At 40.7% G+C, this 18,809-nt stretch overlaps 2 protein-coding genes and 1 long non-coding RNA gene across 13 annotated transcripts in view; 1 reads left to right on the forward strand and 2 right to left on the reverse strand.

Annotated features, from left to right (window-relative positions):
• Positions 1-3,153: 3,153 nt before the first annotated feature.
• LOC111248057 (uncharacterized) lies at positions 3,154-10,640 on the reverse strand. 3 transcript variants are annotated; one of them, XM_022799779.2, is made up of 3 exons: positions 6,841-7,081; positions 6,347-6,443; positions 3,154-6,048 (listed from the first exon to the last, which is right to left on the reverse strand). In XM_022799779.2, the coding sequence occupies exons 1-3, from the start codon at positions 7,079-7,081 to the stop codon at positions 5,958-5,960; spliced, it is 429 nt and encodes a 142-aa protein (XP_022655514.1). In that variant the 3' UTR covers positions 3,154-5,957. The 3 variants fall into 3 exon arrangements, 1 of the variants encoding a protein (XP_022655514.1); XR_015322967.1 differs by lacking the exon at positions 6,841-7,081 and adding an exon at positions 10,498-10,640 and having other exon boundaries at positions 3,154-6,443; XR_015322969.1 differs by lacking the exon at positions 6,841-7,081 and adding an exon at positions 6,526-6,813 and having other exon boundaries at positions 3,154-6,443.
• LOC147756937 (uncharacterized) overlaps positions 7,106-18,809 on the forward strand; it is a 43,855-nt gene continuing 32,151 nt past the window's right edge. For 2 of the 9 annotated variants that reach the window (XR_015322963.1, XR_015322966.1), the window contains exon 1: positions 7,115-7,247. Coding sequence is in view for 2 of the 9 variants with exons in the window: in XM_086982510.1 (XP_086838636.1) it covers positions 17,990-18,267 (278 nt within the window). In the remaining 7 variants the exon portion in view is untranslated. Of the gene's footprint in view, positions 7,248-10,635; positions 10,877-16,509; positions 18,268-18,809 lie in introns of those variants that run through there. The other 7 variants (XR_015322961.1, XR_015322960.1, XR_015322962.1 and 4 more) reach the window with 7 other exon arrangements.
• On the reverse strand, positions 14,292-16,859 carry LOC147756938 (uncharacterized). The gene is made up of 2 exons (XR_015322970.1): positions 16,723-16,859; positions 14,292-16,107 (listed from the first exon to the last, which is right to left on the reverse strand). It is a non-coding gene; the product is annotated as an uncharacterized LOC147756938 (long non-coding RNA).

The raw sequence follows: 18,809 nt of genomic DNA on the forward strand, positions 1-18,809 counted from the left end.
GCCATTCGTGCCACCTCCCACGAATTAGCACACGTGTCGGCGCGCTATGCCGCCAGAAAGCAAAGACGCGGAAAGAGTCTAGAATACGGAAAAAGGCTTTCCCACTTCCCCCAAGCAATTTAATCTGTCGCCTTTCAAAGGCCAGTTAAAGCTTAGGTTAGGATATGTGCAGCTGCTTATGAAAAAATCGGTTTCTCGTCTATGTACCTTGTATCGTACGATCTTTAAGAGAGGCCTTTTTGCTGTCACAAATCAGAGTTGAAGAAAGAATTACTCAAGCTACACTATCCTATCGATTTACATCATACTTTCTATTTTGTTGTTATTATTATTATTATTATTATTAACCGTTTCAAAAACTTGTTTGGGCTTTCATACCATTGATCGCTATAATTTAAAATTACACGCCAATATATCAGTTTCATACTTACAAAACGAGGTGTTTATTTATAACTAGTCGAAGAAATGGAGCTGTAACACGCACAATATGGGAGCTATAATAGAAAGAAAGACTATTTGCCGAATTTAGAGACAGGAGTTCGGCCAAGATTCCAACCATGAGCCTAAAATTGTTAAGTTTTGACAACATTTTCCTATTCCACAAGCGAAACTTAACAATAATATATCTATTGCAACTAGATAACGATCGTACATCTACAATCGTACACAGCAGTGACCACTCGATGAAAGTCTTAATACTGTGCTACCAACTCAGATAATTTAAATTAAATTTTGCTTCGTATCGTGCCAATTGCACGGCTAAAGAGCGCCGCCGATCTAAACAAATCCCAGTGGTCGGCTGTCAACTAATGAAGATGACCGGTGACAGTGATAAACCACGAATATCACAGTTTTGATTAGATGCCTGATCGTAGGGGGACCTTCAATTGGGGAAACTGTATATTAAATATAGATATCGGTGTACATGTAGCTATGTGCATTAGTCCAGCCGATAGACAAATGTAACTCTCATATGATACGCTCTCAACCCGATAGCAGACAGATCCGCCACACAATCCGAGGCTGATATAATAGTAGAGGATAATACATTCGTTATAAGAGCAACTGTAGTTGCAAGAACAACGACGACGACGACGACGACGACGACAGCGCATGGGTTCCCTAATTCGGCCTGCACCGCTATATCGGTAATGGAGCTTGCCTAGCGAGTCGTAACTGTTGCTGGTAGCAGAGCCTCGAAAATAAGGCCAATCTTAGTTGGAAGGCGGCAAACTTAGTTGATCGGGCCACTTCTGCGCGGAATAGACACGATTTACCATTGTTCAATAGTTATACGGCTACTGTCGTCGTAAGCAAATTTATATCAGAACAGAGAACGTATGACAGAGATGAATATATTTTACTACCTCCACAGTCTGAGACACGCTGATGATGTGCTTGAATCGTGCCCACATGCTCGCTTTCATTAACTTTCGTAATTATCCGTAAGAGGGATTAGCTTAAAATGGCATGATCTTGAATTCCGATTGCGACCTGGGCACGCTTTTGGTGACCTTGCTACTACCTCTATAGATTATTGCGTGCGCACTTTTATCACAAAGGGTTGAACGAAAACAGTGTGTTGGTGTAATAAGTAATATAAAGCCTCTATTTACGGTGCGACAACAGCATTACTATATAAAAACAACACTCTATATAAAAAAAAAGTTGTTCCGTTTTGATAGATTTAAGATAATTGTGCTATTTGAATGTGTCCTTCAGGGTTACGTTTAAATATATCTGCCAGCTGGCGGTAGAATTAGATACACTGCTCAATATCCTTTGTGTATACATACTTCTGAGTTCTATCATTTCCAGCAAGTTCTGTATTTCGGTATCTAATAGTCCGCTACGTTTTGTCGCTGACTATTGTTATGACAATAATCAGATCCCGTACCTATTTACTCCTGGTTTACAATGACTATGCCTGTTCCTCTGACAAGTAGGATGAATTGATGACTAAGATCGGAGGCTGTAACTTAGCCAGACGATTGTAACGATAACGTTACGCTAGTCTAGCGGGCAACACGCGCTAACGGCTTCATGTAAAAAAAGAATATACGAAAAACAATATTGTCTTGTATATATATGGTCGTCCACAAGCGTCACTTCCCTAATCTATCAGAGCTGCTGCGGGAAGCAAAGCTATAGGATAGCTGCAGACCCTGTACAATATATAATGGACGTATAACGGTACAAATTTTCTAAATCTAACATGTTTCTTACGGGATGCTCCATAACATTAGGAAAACTTTCCAGGAAAAAGATGGCCGCTCAAGATGAACTGGCTGACCTTACGATGTACGTTCCCCCAACAATGATTCCCGTTTACAGCGTTGATTATTGCTCGTCGTCGATATAGTGCCATGATCATCTGAGGGAGCGCCAGAAAGCTATACGTCGTCGCTACCGATCGTCTCCGGCCAGTTTCAATATGCGCCTTGCTGTTTCCGCCAAATCATCAGTTGTGTACTGATAGTTACAGCGGCCTTGTTTCACCTGCTAGCCCTGCATATCTATAGTACTAAGAACAATAACTAATATCATGGCTGTTGTCGACATTACCACCTTGAAGTAAACCTAACGACGCAAATCTATCCATTCCACAAAGCTATCGGCGCGTATTCAACTTGCAAACTATTCACACCCTGCGCCGGATATATGTGGATGGATGGATGGATGGATAGATACTTAATGCGTTGCGGAAAACAGATGACGACCGAACAGATTATCGACAACGACAGCTATCGTCAGATGGTCAAATTGGTGTCTATGTATTACTGTCAAGCACTGAGTTCAAAGCGAAATCCGCGCGCGCTCTGCTCTCCAGTAGCTTTCGTCATTGGCCGAGGCGCTCTGAGGAGACTGAGCAGATATTCACTAATAGTAATGAGATAGGAGACAAGCGAGAAAAAGCAATAATAAAATAAGTCGAAGTACTACATCTAAACAATTCAGCAAGCTTAGTAAATGCGGCAAGACGACGTCGACGACGACGATGATTTTAACAAGCTCTCACATTGAAGTTATCGCGCACAGATAGCTTCAATGTGAGAGCTAACAATGTGTCCGTATCTATTGCAAGCATATAGATCGTTTAAGCGGAGTGTCAATCGCCGACTTCGTTAAGCACATGAGGCCCTAACTAGCGTGTCAGAATCGCCTGTGCTGTCTGCGTAAACACAGACATGACACAAACACAATATGAACTAATGTGGCCAGACGGCGACCTTAAAATATAAAAAAAGTAAAAACACTACATGTACTCGTAACAGTGTTTGCTGTATATTTAAATCCTCACTCGCAGATTTTTTCAGATTATCCAAAACTTTTAAGATTGGCCAAGCCTCTATCTATTCCGAGGTGAGCATTTGCGCATGTCGGAAAAATAGATTTATATATATATACAGAACCAAGAGACGACCTGTCAGGTAAGTAATCCTCTATGGAATGACAACGCAATCGCGGTGCTAACACGAAATTATTGGCTTTTGCATCGCCGAAATTTGTCTACGGCATCCCAAAGGGACTGTAGTCCTTATTTATAATTAGATCACAGCACATTAAGGAAAGAAACTACACTGTTATAAACAATAACGGTTAAAGCGGATTACTATCCAATAAGTATTTAAAACACACGTTCGTAGTAACGTGACTAATTATCTGGTCTAAATTTTGAATTTGCAGTCGTTTCTTAATTTCGTTCTAGCATCGGCATCGCTTGAGCTTAACTGCGGCCGCAGTTACATTTCGACGACCAGAAGGGCTACCGCACAGCTTAATGCTATCATGATCGAACAGAATTCTAGAATACGTTTAGGGACCCGCCTTGTTTTCAACAAGTTAACTTTCGTTACCTAATGAGTGTGGTGAAGCTTGTGCCTATCCAGAAGTGCTACGGCGCGTCACCTCGAAAATATAACGTCTCGCCATTACGTCTTCGACTTGGTAAGGCAACGACCCATTCAAACTGCCGTGAAGGATTTGTCAGTCAAATAATAATAATATCCGGATCACTGTGACGAACATTATTTACTGTCGTTGCTAAGCTCGAACTAATCAAGAATTTATTTCAATTATATATACGCTTTATTAATTGGGCAATAAATAGTTACAAGTAGATACGAGTATGCTTTTCAACCAGTTCGTCTTTTCCACATTGTAGTTCTATTAAAAAGGTAGAGCAGTGGATATAAAAGAAAAGAAGCGAAAGGAAGCAAATCCTTTCTGCTTTTTAATGATTACCCAATTCATCTTCTGAATGTTACTATGAGGCGCCGTCGGTGGCCGAACATCCTATAATAAGATATACCAATTGGGGAGAATATTTTTCTAGCGGTTGAAGCATTTGCCCATATCCGAATTTTTATTAGGACGATGGAGGTCGATTTCTCTTCAAACGGTGAGCAGATCGACGGACAATTTAGGTATCAAGTATTTTACCATATCGTTAACAAATCTTCAGAGCATCGCTCAAGCGCACAAGTACGACAGAGAAAATGCCGTATTTAGCTTTGTCGCGTTGAAGCGTTAGCGTTTGATGAACTGGATACACACGATAGAAGTACAAGGAGGCGCCGCCCAACGATGATGCGTACGTTGGAACCATTTCCAGATATCTCGTGTACAACTAGTTCTTGGTTTTGGGCTTTAATAGTTTTCCAGATCGTTAATGTATTTAACCGACCTTAAAACTATAAAAGCTGAAACAAAATATTTCTAGTCGTACGTATCGACCTGGGTACCATATATTGAATCTCGATAATTCTAAAGTGAGTTAAATTAAAAAGAGGACGCTTGTTTCAGAGTTCGCTCCTGTGAAGTTTGCTTCGAATGATCTTCCTATACAAGATTCGTTATTTTTATTTAGTAAGATTTATAAACGCTTCAACTTTTTTTAGCCAATAACAAGCACAAGTTTCAAAACTGAGATAAATACGTCAGCCAAGAGCTCTTTGTTTGGCTGGCCTCTAGCGGCTTGTAGGCCCTACACTAACAATTTTATTAGCTGTATGACGATTATCGCTGCGCGGGCACCAACGGTACACTTTTCACTTGAAGATATAAGTGACTAAGCGAAAGATGATAGGTCTTCTACTGCGAACACGCCTCGTTTAATCTCTTTAATAAAGCGTCTGATGAATTTAGAATTTAGTGAATCTATTGTCAATTCTTCACTTTTTCTACGTATTAACCGCAATCCAAAAGAAGCTCGGTTGGTCTCTGAAAAGCATTCTGCACTATAGGACCCGTACCAGAATAATAACATTAGAGTCTGGGCTTTCGGAATGACTAGGACTTCTCAAGTACTTTCCCGTAGTAAGCTGGGAAGTCAAATCCTAATTGTGTCACTGTTATTTGCCTGATATGAACAAACAAACAAGCATAATATCGTTCTTATGTTCGGTCGCTATGTATAATAGTGATTTTCTAATTCGCTTGTACAGCGGATTTACCTTTCTGATGAATTGCAAAGCTATATGAAGTCGCAGAAGCTCTAGCAGCACTTATAGACACATAAAATATTCATACAGACTTGAAATTGATAACGATAAACGTCGCTTATCGCTGGAACCTATAATAGCAAGCTCATTCCGACATGCAAAACAGACAAAAACAAGTCCACGAATGTACCAACTGACATAGCCCTCTTCAGTATATACAAGCATGAGGCAGTATACCTGATCCTCCGGCGTATTTTTATATTATTTTCCTTCACGAAAATTAAATTTTTCCCCATATTGTTTTTACCCATCATGTCCCGCAGTCGTTTCCATGGCGGGCTCGAAATTTGTCCGGAGCACAAACGCCAAAAGATCTCTAGTCTCAACGTTGGTCTGATTGTAAACCTCGCGGTCCATTGTCAGTTGCAGGTCAATTTTTGGAAAAGACAGTCAGCTCTCACAAGCAGATCTTGTCCACATGCTTAATTTCGCGGGAGCGCACATTTTTCATTGTCATGCTTTTAGCGATAGCATTCTTAGTGGATCGCGTATATCAATCGGCAGGTCAGTTGGCTTTGCGGCTTCTCGCTTATTCATAAAGCCTCTGTAACGGAAGTTTTTAGCTGTCTCATCGCCTATACACACATATACAAACACACATTTTCAATCTGAACTTGATCCATAAAAGAGTGTAACAAACAGTTGTTCGGGACATCAACAAAACAAGATCCCAGTCGTGACATACAATAGCAATAATAACAAAATTAAATGAGAAGAGCATGTAAATGTGCAAACAGTTACGTTGACATAACAGCTTCGACAGAAGTTCCTTAGAATATCATTAAGCATTCCTGTAATTGCTGAGGCCGCCAATAGAAAACAAAGTACGAGAGCATATCTACCCAGTCCTAGCTGTAAGCACAGCCTCCATAGCCTTTTTTAACATTGCCGCTCGTGTACGACTACATATTCGAATAGCTGGCGAAGTGGTGAACGAACCTTTAAAACAAATCACAACGTTAAAAAAGATAACAGCTTATTTTTAGTTATATAACTAATTATTTACATACTCGATACGAACTAGCGGTCTATGAGCAAAGTCCGTCCGATCAACCCCATGATTCTATCGTGATATTGGGATTACGGTGATGTGACTGTCGGTAATGGCAGACGAGAGGTAGACGAAACAACCGCATCGAAGACTTCAGAGAGCGACAACAATAATATGAGGACGTCAGCCTCTTAAGCCGTGCCGCGTCATACGATTACCTACATCTCAGTTGTTTCTTCTAACGGTTGACCGCTCTGGTATGATATGCAACATGATAGATATGTTAAGATCCACACATCGACACGCATGCTCAGCAAACTTTTCCTCCCTCCTCTATAAACCTACCTCTCGTCGTTTCGTCTGCTCTCGTGTTGGTATACTTCAGCAGACAATGAAGCTTTTTGTTACGCGCGAACCGCTGGAAATAGTCGCTAGATTCCATATTCATTTGAAATTCATAGTGCAAAGTCGCATCAGGCTTTCGCCAGTCATAGGCATCGTTATTGTTACCGCGAAGGTACTGCACGTTCGTGCGTAGCGTTCTGCTAACCAAAACGGAAATCACCAACCAACCAACCCGATACATAGACTTTCGCGGCAAAGATACACCAAGAAGCAGAGGAAAAAGCTTCTTTGAACGTCAGAACAATACACAAAGAAAATTGATATTTGTATCGGGAACGATGGCGGGATCTTCCCTCTGTGACTCCCTGTTCTGCTGGTGACCAGTCGATTAAGTAAATGCACAAAAGGTATGGATTGCCAACTATTTCAGCTCGAATGTGTCTTATTATTAAATCAATTTTATCACTTTAGCGCTACTATTTTGGCCACTGTAGCTAGTAGTGTTAGAACCTCTACTACTGCCGCTGCTACCTTCGCTGACGGAAAGCCAATATCCGACGTGAATAACTAATGCACGTGCTCTCGAGACCTTATATTTCTATACTGTCCAATAAATCGTGTGTACTTCGATTTGGTAAGCGTATGGTTGCCTCTGGAGTCGAGCATTGCGCGGGTTTTAGCTCTATGTACCCAACCACAATTGCCAGGGAATAAATATAATGTTGTTGATTAAACAATCACTTCGAAAGGGAGAAGTGTTTGGATGTTGTCAAACCACCGATAATAATACTCGCTGGCCTTGTAATGCCCTTCAGTCGGTGGGCGCAATGCCCGTACATGCGTTGTAGGAAACTAACGAAAAAAAGCCTATTTCAGAGTCATTTTAAGGGTCATTGAGCCTGAAAAAGCTGCGTTTAGAAGATGTTAGGCATATGAACAGAAAAAATATACAACAAAAAGAAGAACGAAGTTACGACTAGCTGACTAATGTTGTATCTATTATTATAGTACCACACAGTTATATCTAATACTTGGAATGATGCGAGTATCAATACGTATTTTACGAGTTTTATGTATATTATTATATTTATGCTGGTATCCGATATGACAAACAGCTAAATCTGGTGAATTCGGTGTACGTAACGGCAAATAAACCAACGCTATCGTTTATTGGCCATAATTAAACTATATCTGAATAAACATCCTGTTCCTTTGTATAAGCATAGTTTTCCAAGGGAAAACTTGTTAGAAAACATAAAGCACGAGAGAGGTACGAGCATCAAGCAGCGCACGAATACTATATTCTAGCGTACTATTCATCGTACAACAATTAAATGCGTGGCTATTGCATTAACTAGAACAGACAACAACGTACCTTCAAGACAAATGCGGTACTTCACTAGGTTTATATATTTGATAGCAAAGCATGTACTGCCATAAAAGTTGTTTCGTTAGCCAAACTATATCATATAAGAAAATAAATACATTTAAGCTGGATCGTATGTTTGCCTATTTTTGTGCCATTAAACAAAGTTAAAATACACGCATTAAGCTTTAGAACGAAAGGGGAAACGGTTAAAACCTGATACCATCATCCCATTTTTTGTCTTCTAATCCCTCTGGGTCATTTGTATGTTACGTATTATTGAAGGGACGCGCATTCGATTGTTATTAAATCGATAACAAGCTTTTTATGGTTCTATTCATCTTGTATTTGGTTGCACTTTACAATGTATATTCATGGTTTGCGTTGGAGATAAAATGTTTGCCATGAAATATTTTATTAGCTAAATATAGAAAATCTAGCGGCAAAAAATGGCTGACAGTGTAATTTTCATGTGTCTGTTTGTCTTGACCTAAAACAGCAGAGGTGGTGGCAAAGGCACAGAGGAAAGGGGGGGGGGGGTCATAAAAATGAAACGAGGCATCATCCTCTTCCCCCATTTCGGTGGCTCCCTTTTCTCCTCGTATTTCTCTACTTCTTCCGTAACGCTCTTCCCACAACGGACTGAGCGATTAGTGGAGTAGTTGTCTCGCTTACTGGCATGCTGATCCATTCGATCTCCGTAGAAAAACCACTTTGGTCGACCACTCTCCCCCAACCGGCTCGTTCTTTTTACCCCAAACATACATATCTAGCATCGTCCTCCCACATGTGTGTGAGCAGGGTTTACGATGCAAGCAAGCTAAGCCGCCATTACTACAAGTCCGGCGGTCCATCGACCTGGTCGGACACTCGGGGGAAGCTTAAGCTAAAACTACTTAGTACTGAAACGAAGAGACGGGTCTGGCTATCAACTCATTGGCTGAACCGTTTGCTAGTGCTGCGGTTACCGTCGACGTGGCTCCGCGTAGGAAAAGATTCGATCGCGGTGTATACGCTCTTCGATGGCAAGGATGAGCAAGATGTCCATCACGTTCGCTGACACATAGCCACGGTTTAAGTGCGTTTTCGTTCTTTTAGCTTGAGCGACTCATGAACGACTCTATTGAGCTAACCATTGCCGCACACTAGCGTGAACAACTCCGATATTCCGCAAGCGAGTTCATACACAGGGCGCTACGATAGCAGGTTTACAACCAGCGCGTATTCGTTAAACACGGCGACTTTGGAGATTGTTTAGCGTGCGGTCAACGTCGTAGGTCGGACTCTTCTACTTCTCATTTCGTAGTATGTAGTTTTGTCGCGAACAGATAGCTATCTTCGTACCCGCATTCATACATGTGGAAAGTAGTAGTAGTAGTAGTACGAAATTTAATCTATTTCTGAGCTTGGAATTGAAACCGTATGGCCAATAGCAATGTAGCTTTTTACTGAACAGTAAATCGCTGGCTTATGTTTATGCTTATGGTGGCTGTTGGTGCACACGGAATTAGAAAACGGTTGGATCATTAATTAGTTAGATTTCATTGAACGTACAACATTGAATAGCATTTTTCCAAAGGCAACGATTTGTTGCTAATACTAACAAATTAAAATATCCAGATTGCGAACTATATTCATCTCCCCTTTGCCCTTGGCAACTAACAGCCATAACATATAGTAAGCTTCAGGCTTGTACGGGTAAAAGAAGAAAAACCAAATACAATATCGTATGTAGTCAAGAATTAAACGTATTCAATTGACGGTCGCCTGCTTCGATATCGAGAGGAACTCGCGAGATATTTAGCAATTATTTTTTTTTGTAACTTAAAAAATACGACTGTGCTCAGCTATTCTGTTATGAAACACATTTTTAAAGACTCGAAAACCTGATCATATCATAATTTTAACTATTTCCATTAGATATTTTATACGCGCGCGCACACACACGAACGCAGGCAGGATTATACTACGGAATACGCGCTTGTTTCAATAGTCGCGCTTCTTATGTCGTTTTTCGTCTACAACGAGTGGCATAAGCCTATCATCGGCTCGTGATAGCTATGCCTAAAAGTATTCTATACGTGCGCTTCTTGCCCATAACTTCCAACAACTACAATCGGAAATTATATCGTATTTGTAATGTCGCATACTCTCCGTCTTTGTGCTAAATTAAAACCGCTCCAAACGTATTCATTTTTCGTTATTTAACACATCTAGCAACGTTCTGCCATAATGATTAGTGATATTTAGTAAACTCGATCTGTCAGAAGCAAAAGTTGATGATGGCATACCATTAGAAAGAAGTGGAAAACAGGAGAGTCGGAACAGCTGGGGGGGCGGGCGAGGGGTTATGTTCGTTGTTACTCCCGCGACCGCTGCGGTTATGAACCGATACTCAATGCGTAAGCACTATGGCAATTTGATTATAGATCGGCTGACGTCAGATTGGAGAGGGTGCGTATCCGTTTGATTGAGCGATTTGTTAGTGAGCCGGCCTCTCGAGCGTCCGTTGAGTGTCGACGACATCAACACTGGCCAAACAACGAGACTTTTAATGCGCTTCTCCCATCTCAACCGTAGTTCTTCTTCTCGGCTACAGCCACCACTACACTGTTACGCCCTCTGCGAATAAAGCTCCGTCGCTTTTGACTTCTTATTGAAAAAATCATACATGTGCGCTTCTTATTTCGAGTATTTTCAGCTTGCCTGCCGCCATCGAAGCCAACAGGTGTATATTTGCTATATCTAAGCTTCACACTTCTCTTCGAATAGACATTTGGTCAAAACTCACTGGAAGTGCTATGTGAACCTGGATAAACAAACAGTACATTATTATTATTATCATTGCTTATGTAGAAGAAAATGGATGCCAAGTTTGTGGAAGTGGCAGGGCCCAATGTCAGCTTGGGTATTTTTACAGTAAAGGAAATAACGACGAAATGCACGAGTACAAGCAAGCGAAAGAAAGGACGGTATCGAATACGTTTTTACTTTGCCCAGTGATTTAGTTACAGGCGTAAAATCTAGTTATTTACTATCCATGAAATTCGAATATGAACGGGGTTGAAATCTACTCAGCTCTAAGAGATATCTTCCGACTTAGAAGAAAGCGTCTGCTATCGGCTGCATTTGAAATTCGATTTAAATCAACATTAATCATTTTCTGGGATTACGCTGAATTGAAGATGCATTGATACAAAAAAGTCTGTCGGCCTAAAACTGCAGGTCGACCTCAGCTTCACGGTATCAAAATTGGCGTACATCGACAGACATATGCAGCCAATATATGTTCTCGAAGCTTTCACGTTCTATCTACGTTGACGAGTCAAAACGGTGCTTATAATTAGCTGTTAGCGTCCGATCCCTGTCCGCTACCCTATATCGATATTCTTTTTCGCTCCGTTGTTTTTGAGGCGAGTGAAATTCTGCATTACACTGTCGTGTCTATCCTCCGGTTGGGCGGTGTCCCCGAAATTTTGGAAGATATCTGGGTTGTCTATGATTATTGCCGTTGTTGTTATTACATATAGTACTGCTATTCTCACCGCGTTAACGCTGAATGATTCGCGTAGTTTCGCAATTAGGCTGCGTTCTACGCGCTAGGTCCGCTAGGTTGCTACAAGAAGCCAACACAAGTTGCTACTACATCGAGATAGAAAAAGGCGACGATGATCCATAAAGGAAAAGGATGACCAATCCTTCTTTGATGATAAAAGAGCTAGCTACCGCAAAAATGCTTGACTATGTGTCGCATCGCAGTATGCCCAATGCAAAGTATAATAGACGCGGGTTTGTTCCGCTTCGGCCATCTTGGGCTTCCTTCACGAAGTCGTCAGCGCCATCAACAACAGCACTGACGCGAGCAACTACAACCACAGTAACGTCAATGCTTCCATTACAGTCGAAGCAAGAACGAAGAAGGAGCATCGACAAAAAACAAAATGTGATTTAAAATGATTTACCTCAACAACAACAGGACTTGCGGTTGGTGGTCAATAGATACCCTGCAGATCGTTCCAGGACGAAGCGAATCGGATCAGGTAACGAGTGACGTAAATCATGAAAATTGCTAATATTCGAATGGCAGCAGCATTTAGAAGGCAAGGAATGACCAAAGTGCGCATCAAAAATATAGAATTTAAACAAACGTCGAAAAATACAAGTAGTAAATCGATCGATTTCTTTTGTTAGAACCATTGTTATCATCATCATATGGCCGCTTCTTAATAATGTGTTAGCCACATTTTCGAACGAGTGCTTGTTTATTCTAATCTTGATACTATTGGTAAGCACTGAGACCGTTCTCAAAAGCGCCAATCGCAGCGATACGATCCTTGTGTTACTGAGTAACAGTGATTCGGGCTTCTTCCAACGTTTAGCGGCTTCCTAATTCTTAGTAGGTGATACAGAGGAGTAGGTTTTGTGTGAAGAAGCGTAAGTTTATTTAATCTAGAAAAAAAAAAAGCTACTCTATTTCTATGGCAGACTGAGCTAAATAATGGGTCTGGATTTTGATTAAGTTTAGGTAACATTCGATATTGAAATTACCTTTGTTCCTTTGCAACCAGATTTTTGACTTGCCTACGTTTCCTGTCTTTTTAGCGAACTTTAAGAGTGTTCATGTTCCGATTTTTCCGAGACATACTGTCACATGTTTAACTAAGGATCGAACAATAGAGTGGCTTAGACCCTTTTGTATCGGAACTTCTATTCGTATCTATCTGTTACTTATGAATTTTCCTAAGACATCTTGCCAGAGTGTTGGGCGCATCCGAAAAAAAAACATATAGCAATATAGATAAAATTTAAAATTGATAAAAAAAAATGGTTCCATTTACGTCTAAACAGACCCGTGGCAACGATAGATTATGGTGGCAACTACTTTGCTGGTAAAGATCAGGCCAGTGGTCGCCGCTCCAATCATTCAGAATTCATCTGGCTTCTCGTGCGATTTTGTACTCTTCCGTACAAAACTTAAAGATAATTTTATAATACCGACATCATCCGCCCTTTTTCAAGAATCGCTCGTAAACGTTTGGCTTTGCCTGGGTAGATACATGTTTGCTATGGCCGAAGCAAGCTTATGCCAATAACTACAATAACATTAAGGGTTACATACACAGTCTTGAGCGCACGGCAATATACTCTAGATGATGGAACATTAAGATTTTTTGAATGTTACGTCGTATGGCACGGCATGACGGCTAAATGACAAATGAGCTGCGGGCCGGTTTGCGAAGGCACCGAGAACACACACTAATTGGTACCTGGGAAAATATAAAGCAGATCGAAAAATATAGAAATTACGCGTTAACTCAGAAAAGCAGCAATAAAACAGTGCAGCCATCTTTCTGCATAACTAATGTTTTAATTGTGTATTAATTAAGTATTCGCTGGAACAGTAAAAAGATCCGAGCTAAAAAAAAAAAAAACATAAAAAAGCAGCCTACACTAAACGCGTCTAGCACGTCAGGTGTCCTGGATTAGCTTACCTAGTACTCTACTAGAGATAAGATTGGCGGACAAACCAGGAAATTAATTGCTTTAGATTATGCACGCAAAATGTCTCCAAATCGTATGTAAATATGGAATTCGATTAGGAAAGTAAGGTTAACTTTACATAAATGTTAAAAATAATCGAAAACATATGTTACTTATCTGGCCTACCTGCAATTTCCTTAGCAATAACGGTTCTTCAGCTAAATGTAACTGGCAGTATACAGGGGTACGCACACGCGCGTACATCCGCTCTCGGCATAGAGACCGCAACGGGTTGGAAGTTCTTGACAATATTTTGACAATATCTCTAGACATTGGAACCAATCATGTTTTTAAGATGAGTGAAGAACTGCGCCTTTTCAGGTAAGCTACGGCTCCTTTACGAAAAATCGGGTCAACTTGAAATCGGCAGCGCTTCGATAAGTTCGTTGGTCTAAATATTATAGGAAATTTCTATAAAAAAACATCTGCTATACCCTGTATGTATGTTACGTGTAGAATTATTTGTTGTCGTTAACTAGCTCGATTATAAAAAAAAAAAAGCTTATAATTAATCGTATCGCTATCTATATACAGCCGCACGGGGTTATTTATGTATTGAATAAGCAGTTCTTTTATTTTTTTTCTCTCTGATTCAACGAGTGTTTTTATGTAATTTTTTGTTGCTTGGAAATGCAGCAGAACCTCATTAGGTGTCTATTTCAAAAACATGAAATAATGTTTGCAGGCCAAAGCCTTCGTATGGTTGTTGTCTCAATTGAACTACATATCAATTCTAATTATTTTACAAGCTGAAGAGTAGTATAATTTGCAATTCTACCACGCATCTGCTATAATTGTGATTGTCAGCTCAATCTAATTTGCAGCTACGGTGAAGTACAATATTCATATTATCTTTCCTATTGCGTGAACGAATTTAATCATCTTGGTCTTCGGGGCCAAAATGTGCCCTAGACATTTTCAACGCGTTTACTTAATAATCGAACATACTGATTCTCATGATGATTTACTTTACTACATCAATTTTTCTAGGTTTATATTTTCCTTGTCGCTGCTAACTATCGTAGCGGTAGTAGCAGTAGTGCATCCACCATTCGCTCAATGACCGTTTGACCCGCTTCATGTTCGAGGCTATTCGTGTCCCATCACTGAAATCCTGTTCGGTTCACGGTCTTCTTAGCGTCTATTTATTGTTACAACATATGTAGGTACTTCGCTGAAAACATCACTTTGCCGGCGTATTCAAAATTGCCGCTACTGGTAGCAACGGTCCAATCAGCAACGGGAAACGAGAAACAGTGCAGCAGTTCATTTACGTTGTTTTCGGTTACCGCCTTTCACAAGCAGTTGTACGCTTGTCCCCCGAACGCGGTTTCCCACAGCTGAGGCTGTGGCGATGAATTTGACAGTCCGCACCGTCCGTTTCCGAATAACTGGAAATCGTGGAAGTCGCGACCACTGCTCCACCCGCCACCTAGCCGACATCAAAAACTAAAGATAGGTTGCATTTATGCAGTGCCAGGAGAATCGTATTCTCTAGGTATAGCATTAGTCCTGCAACCATAAACAATAAAACACAATATCATTTCTTGAAAGTGTTACTTGAGCTCGACGAATCTAGAATATCTACATACATATATATGTGTGCGCAGATCGACATGTCTGTGAAAATTATTGTAGGCCGGGTGGCGGTGAAGCGAGTGCCTAACTCCGCGCTAAATTCATTGATACAAAAACAAAATGGTTGATATGTAAAGACGACATAGTTATCTCAACGAAGCATCTGTACGGTACACGAATTTTTTTTAAATATCAAACTTATTTGTATGGGGTAATATAGAAATGAAGTATCTTATCACCGTGTTTTTTTCTTGTTAATACAATACAGAAGAGTTGAGGTTTATGCTCAAGAACGATCTTGTAATTTAGCGAAATACCCAAATTAATTACAATTTCTACAGTATAATTCGGCGTGTGAGCCATTCATAAAAGAGTTGTCTCCGAAGATAAAGGTGTCGAGTAAGCGTAACAATGTATCTTTTTTTGTATCTTTTAACACTCTAAGCTCCGTAAGAACGCATTTACGCGAGAAGAATACCTTGAGAGAATGACACTTGCAAGCCAAACCGTTAGACGGGAAGAATTAATGATAAAATAGATAAGTATATAGATAGAGTCGTATGCAAATCAAGCGCGATCTATCCTTAAGGCTATAAGTATATTTTATTATGCCATTATGGCAAAATTAAGATGTGGGTTCTTTAGAATAAGGTACGAGATCATACAGAATCGGCGATCGACATCCCCGTAGTATATAAAACTTGCCTATAGAAAGCAGTGCGTCATCCTGCATCGAATCCAAACGTGACAATCTGGCCAGTCTTAGCTTGCCAGGTCATTTCCTAGATAGATTATATGATCGCAATAGAAACTCATGTTATTCTTTTCAGTGTTTCTTGCCTGTTCTAATGTACCTGTACATATATTGACAAAATAAAAATGTTTTGGCCTTCTTATACCATTTATGCCTAACACGTAAGTATATCAGAACCAGCACGGCAGTTGACCGGATGACTGGTCGCACGTTTGCATAGACCTCCTCTTTTCTTGCTTTGGGAGATCTCAATTAAGGGAAAGTTTTTATGAGATACATTAGGGTACTGCGCTCGAAAGCAATCATTATCGTTAGATCTAGAGGTGAGATTTTTAAGGGGTAGAAGATCGTTTAAGTGTTCATTTCAATAAATTAAATAAATTCTATTTTTGTCGATTTGAAACAGCAGCTTACTCAAGTAAATGGCGTCCCGACGTTTTCAGAAGAGAGCATATTATGTTTTGAAATTCGCATATGTATTCATCGCCAACATTAGAATTACGTACCGGTAGTTCTAAGTGAGCGTTTACTCATTAGATAGAATATATTTAATAATTATGTGTAACTAAAGGTACATTTATAAATTATTTAGTACGTATGAGTATGCTTTATAGCTTTTAGAACATTTCGACTATCAAGTTACCTTTCGAGACAAACTCTATGTCTATAGCGTTATATATGCCGGGTTGGCATTACCGCAGACAAGGATCGTCATGCTCCGGGACTATCGCCACGAACCCACTGCCATTTGGTCCAGCTGTTTTTTTCCTTCTCTTCTAACCAATAGCAGGTCAAAACTCGTAACATTAAAGCATACTTTATAGTCTATTGACTAACGTGATATTAGTCTACCGATTCTCGGGTACTTGAGGAGGTAGCTGTTGACTGAGATTACAGCGTACCCCTAAAATGTACAAGTCTGTCTTTCCTGTCCTTGGCGTATAAGCGGCTGGTTTCTTCCACGAGTTGTAGTACCTCTTATGGTCCCGCCTGACCGTGTCGGGTCTAACTGATTCCGGCGCAAGCCAAGACGTTCGTTCCGCAGTAGCAACTCTGCTTAACGTCACTGGGCACACAACGATTACAGTCGAAGAGTCCGTCCTCTTTAATGACTAATTTCTACTAACATTCCTGGTGTTTGTCAGCTGGCCAAAAGAAGATGGCGCGCTCTCTCTGGAGTTGGGGACGTGTTTGGTCGGAACCGCCTTCGCGAATGGTACTGCGACGTTACATTGGTAGTCATTAATGGCTTTGTCATTATCCTTCCGTAGTAGATATACTTCCGAGTAGAAAATGTGGCATCTAATTTTTTGTCATGGCTCCTTTGGGCGTTTTTGGTGACCGAAATTAGGACAAAATATGTTTATGAAGGAACAGAGGACCCTGAATCCGTAGCAGCGGCAGACAGCAAACCTCAAACAATTATTGTCACCTTGCACATGATCAGTCATTAGGAGAGTCCACGACCGATGCAGGCTCTGACTCAGACATCCTGTGGATAGGCTCAACGCACTATATTTTCAAGGGGCACTGACACAAACACGTGCTAGATGATGTCGACTGCTGTCGGATTATAGCCCTTTGATGCGCTCATCGTTTTTTATCTGCCTGCTATCCTACCTCTGTCAAAAACAGGCAAATGTATTGAGCAAACGAAAATATTTCTGTTAAAGCGCCACACAAACCTAGTGGACTCTCTCCATTTGTAGAAAAATTCTGTTTTTCGATACGAGTGATATCACTCAATTGGCAACTAACTGTTGAGCCGTTTTACCCTCATATAGTTACATACATAATCGTGCGCATATCTACATCTGGACCCGTCTGCTACGAGTGTATGGAACCCTATTGCTTGCGACTAGACGAATGAATGAATCCGACATACCGCTATAGTCGCTACAAGCACTCATATGCACTATGAGCTACTTGTACGTCTACTATCACCCACTCCCGCAAGCGAAGAACAATATTTCCAAGATGTGCGCGTACTAATACCGCAATGGCCATTTGCAGTAAACGATAATCTCTTATTGGTCCCCCTCGCTATCCCGTATCCCAATGGTTCCGACGTGCTGTTGGCGTTTACGTCAAGTGCAATCGATCGCGTCCACAGCAGCCACCAAAGATTGAGACTGAAGAAGTGCCAGCGCTCGCTATCGCTACTTCAGTGGCGACGCAAACACATTCGGTAAGCAAACAAACTGGCAACCAGCCGCAAGGAAGCGAGAAATCGACAGATAGATGAACAAGTACAAATATAATATATACACAAACACATATTGAAGGCGAACTTTGCTCAATAGCAATTAGATGAATTTATCTTCTGTCGCCGATGCTCCCGCCAGTAGTAACATCGCTACCAACTATCGCTGCTCGTCGTGTCTTCGAACAAGCACGAAGGGACACGTGAGATGGTCTAGGTTCGATTCGAAGCCCAGACACAGTTCGTTTCAGTAGTACGAGAAATAGTGCGGGATTGAAATAGGGGAATTGGACCTAAGATCCGAAAGATCAGAAACATCTGACACTATCAGGTACAATGCAGAACCGATGCAAAGCGGAACGCGAAATACGGTCACACGAAAAATATAACATCGCATTAGGTACTTGTATTTTAACCTAATAAACGTTTCGAGTGTTTACGTTCAGTATCGTCATTGGGCATTACTTAACACCTTTAACCCCTTCTATCATGAAACGAAGTGTGTTTATTCTGGGTTTTGAACTGAA

This window comes from Varroa destructor, unplaced genomic scaffold (assembly GCF_002443255.2).
Source record: "Varroa destructor unplaced genomic scaffold, Vdes_3.0 BEIS01000003.1, whole genome shotgun sequence".
Classification (NCBI taxonomy): domain Eukaryota; kingdom Metazoa; phylum Arthropoda; class Arachnida; order Mesostigmata; family Varroidae; genus Varroa; species Varroa destructor.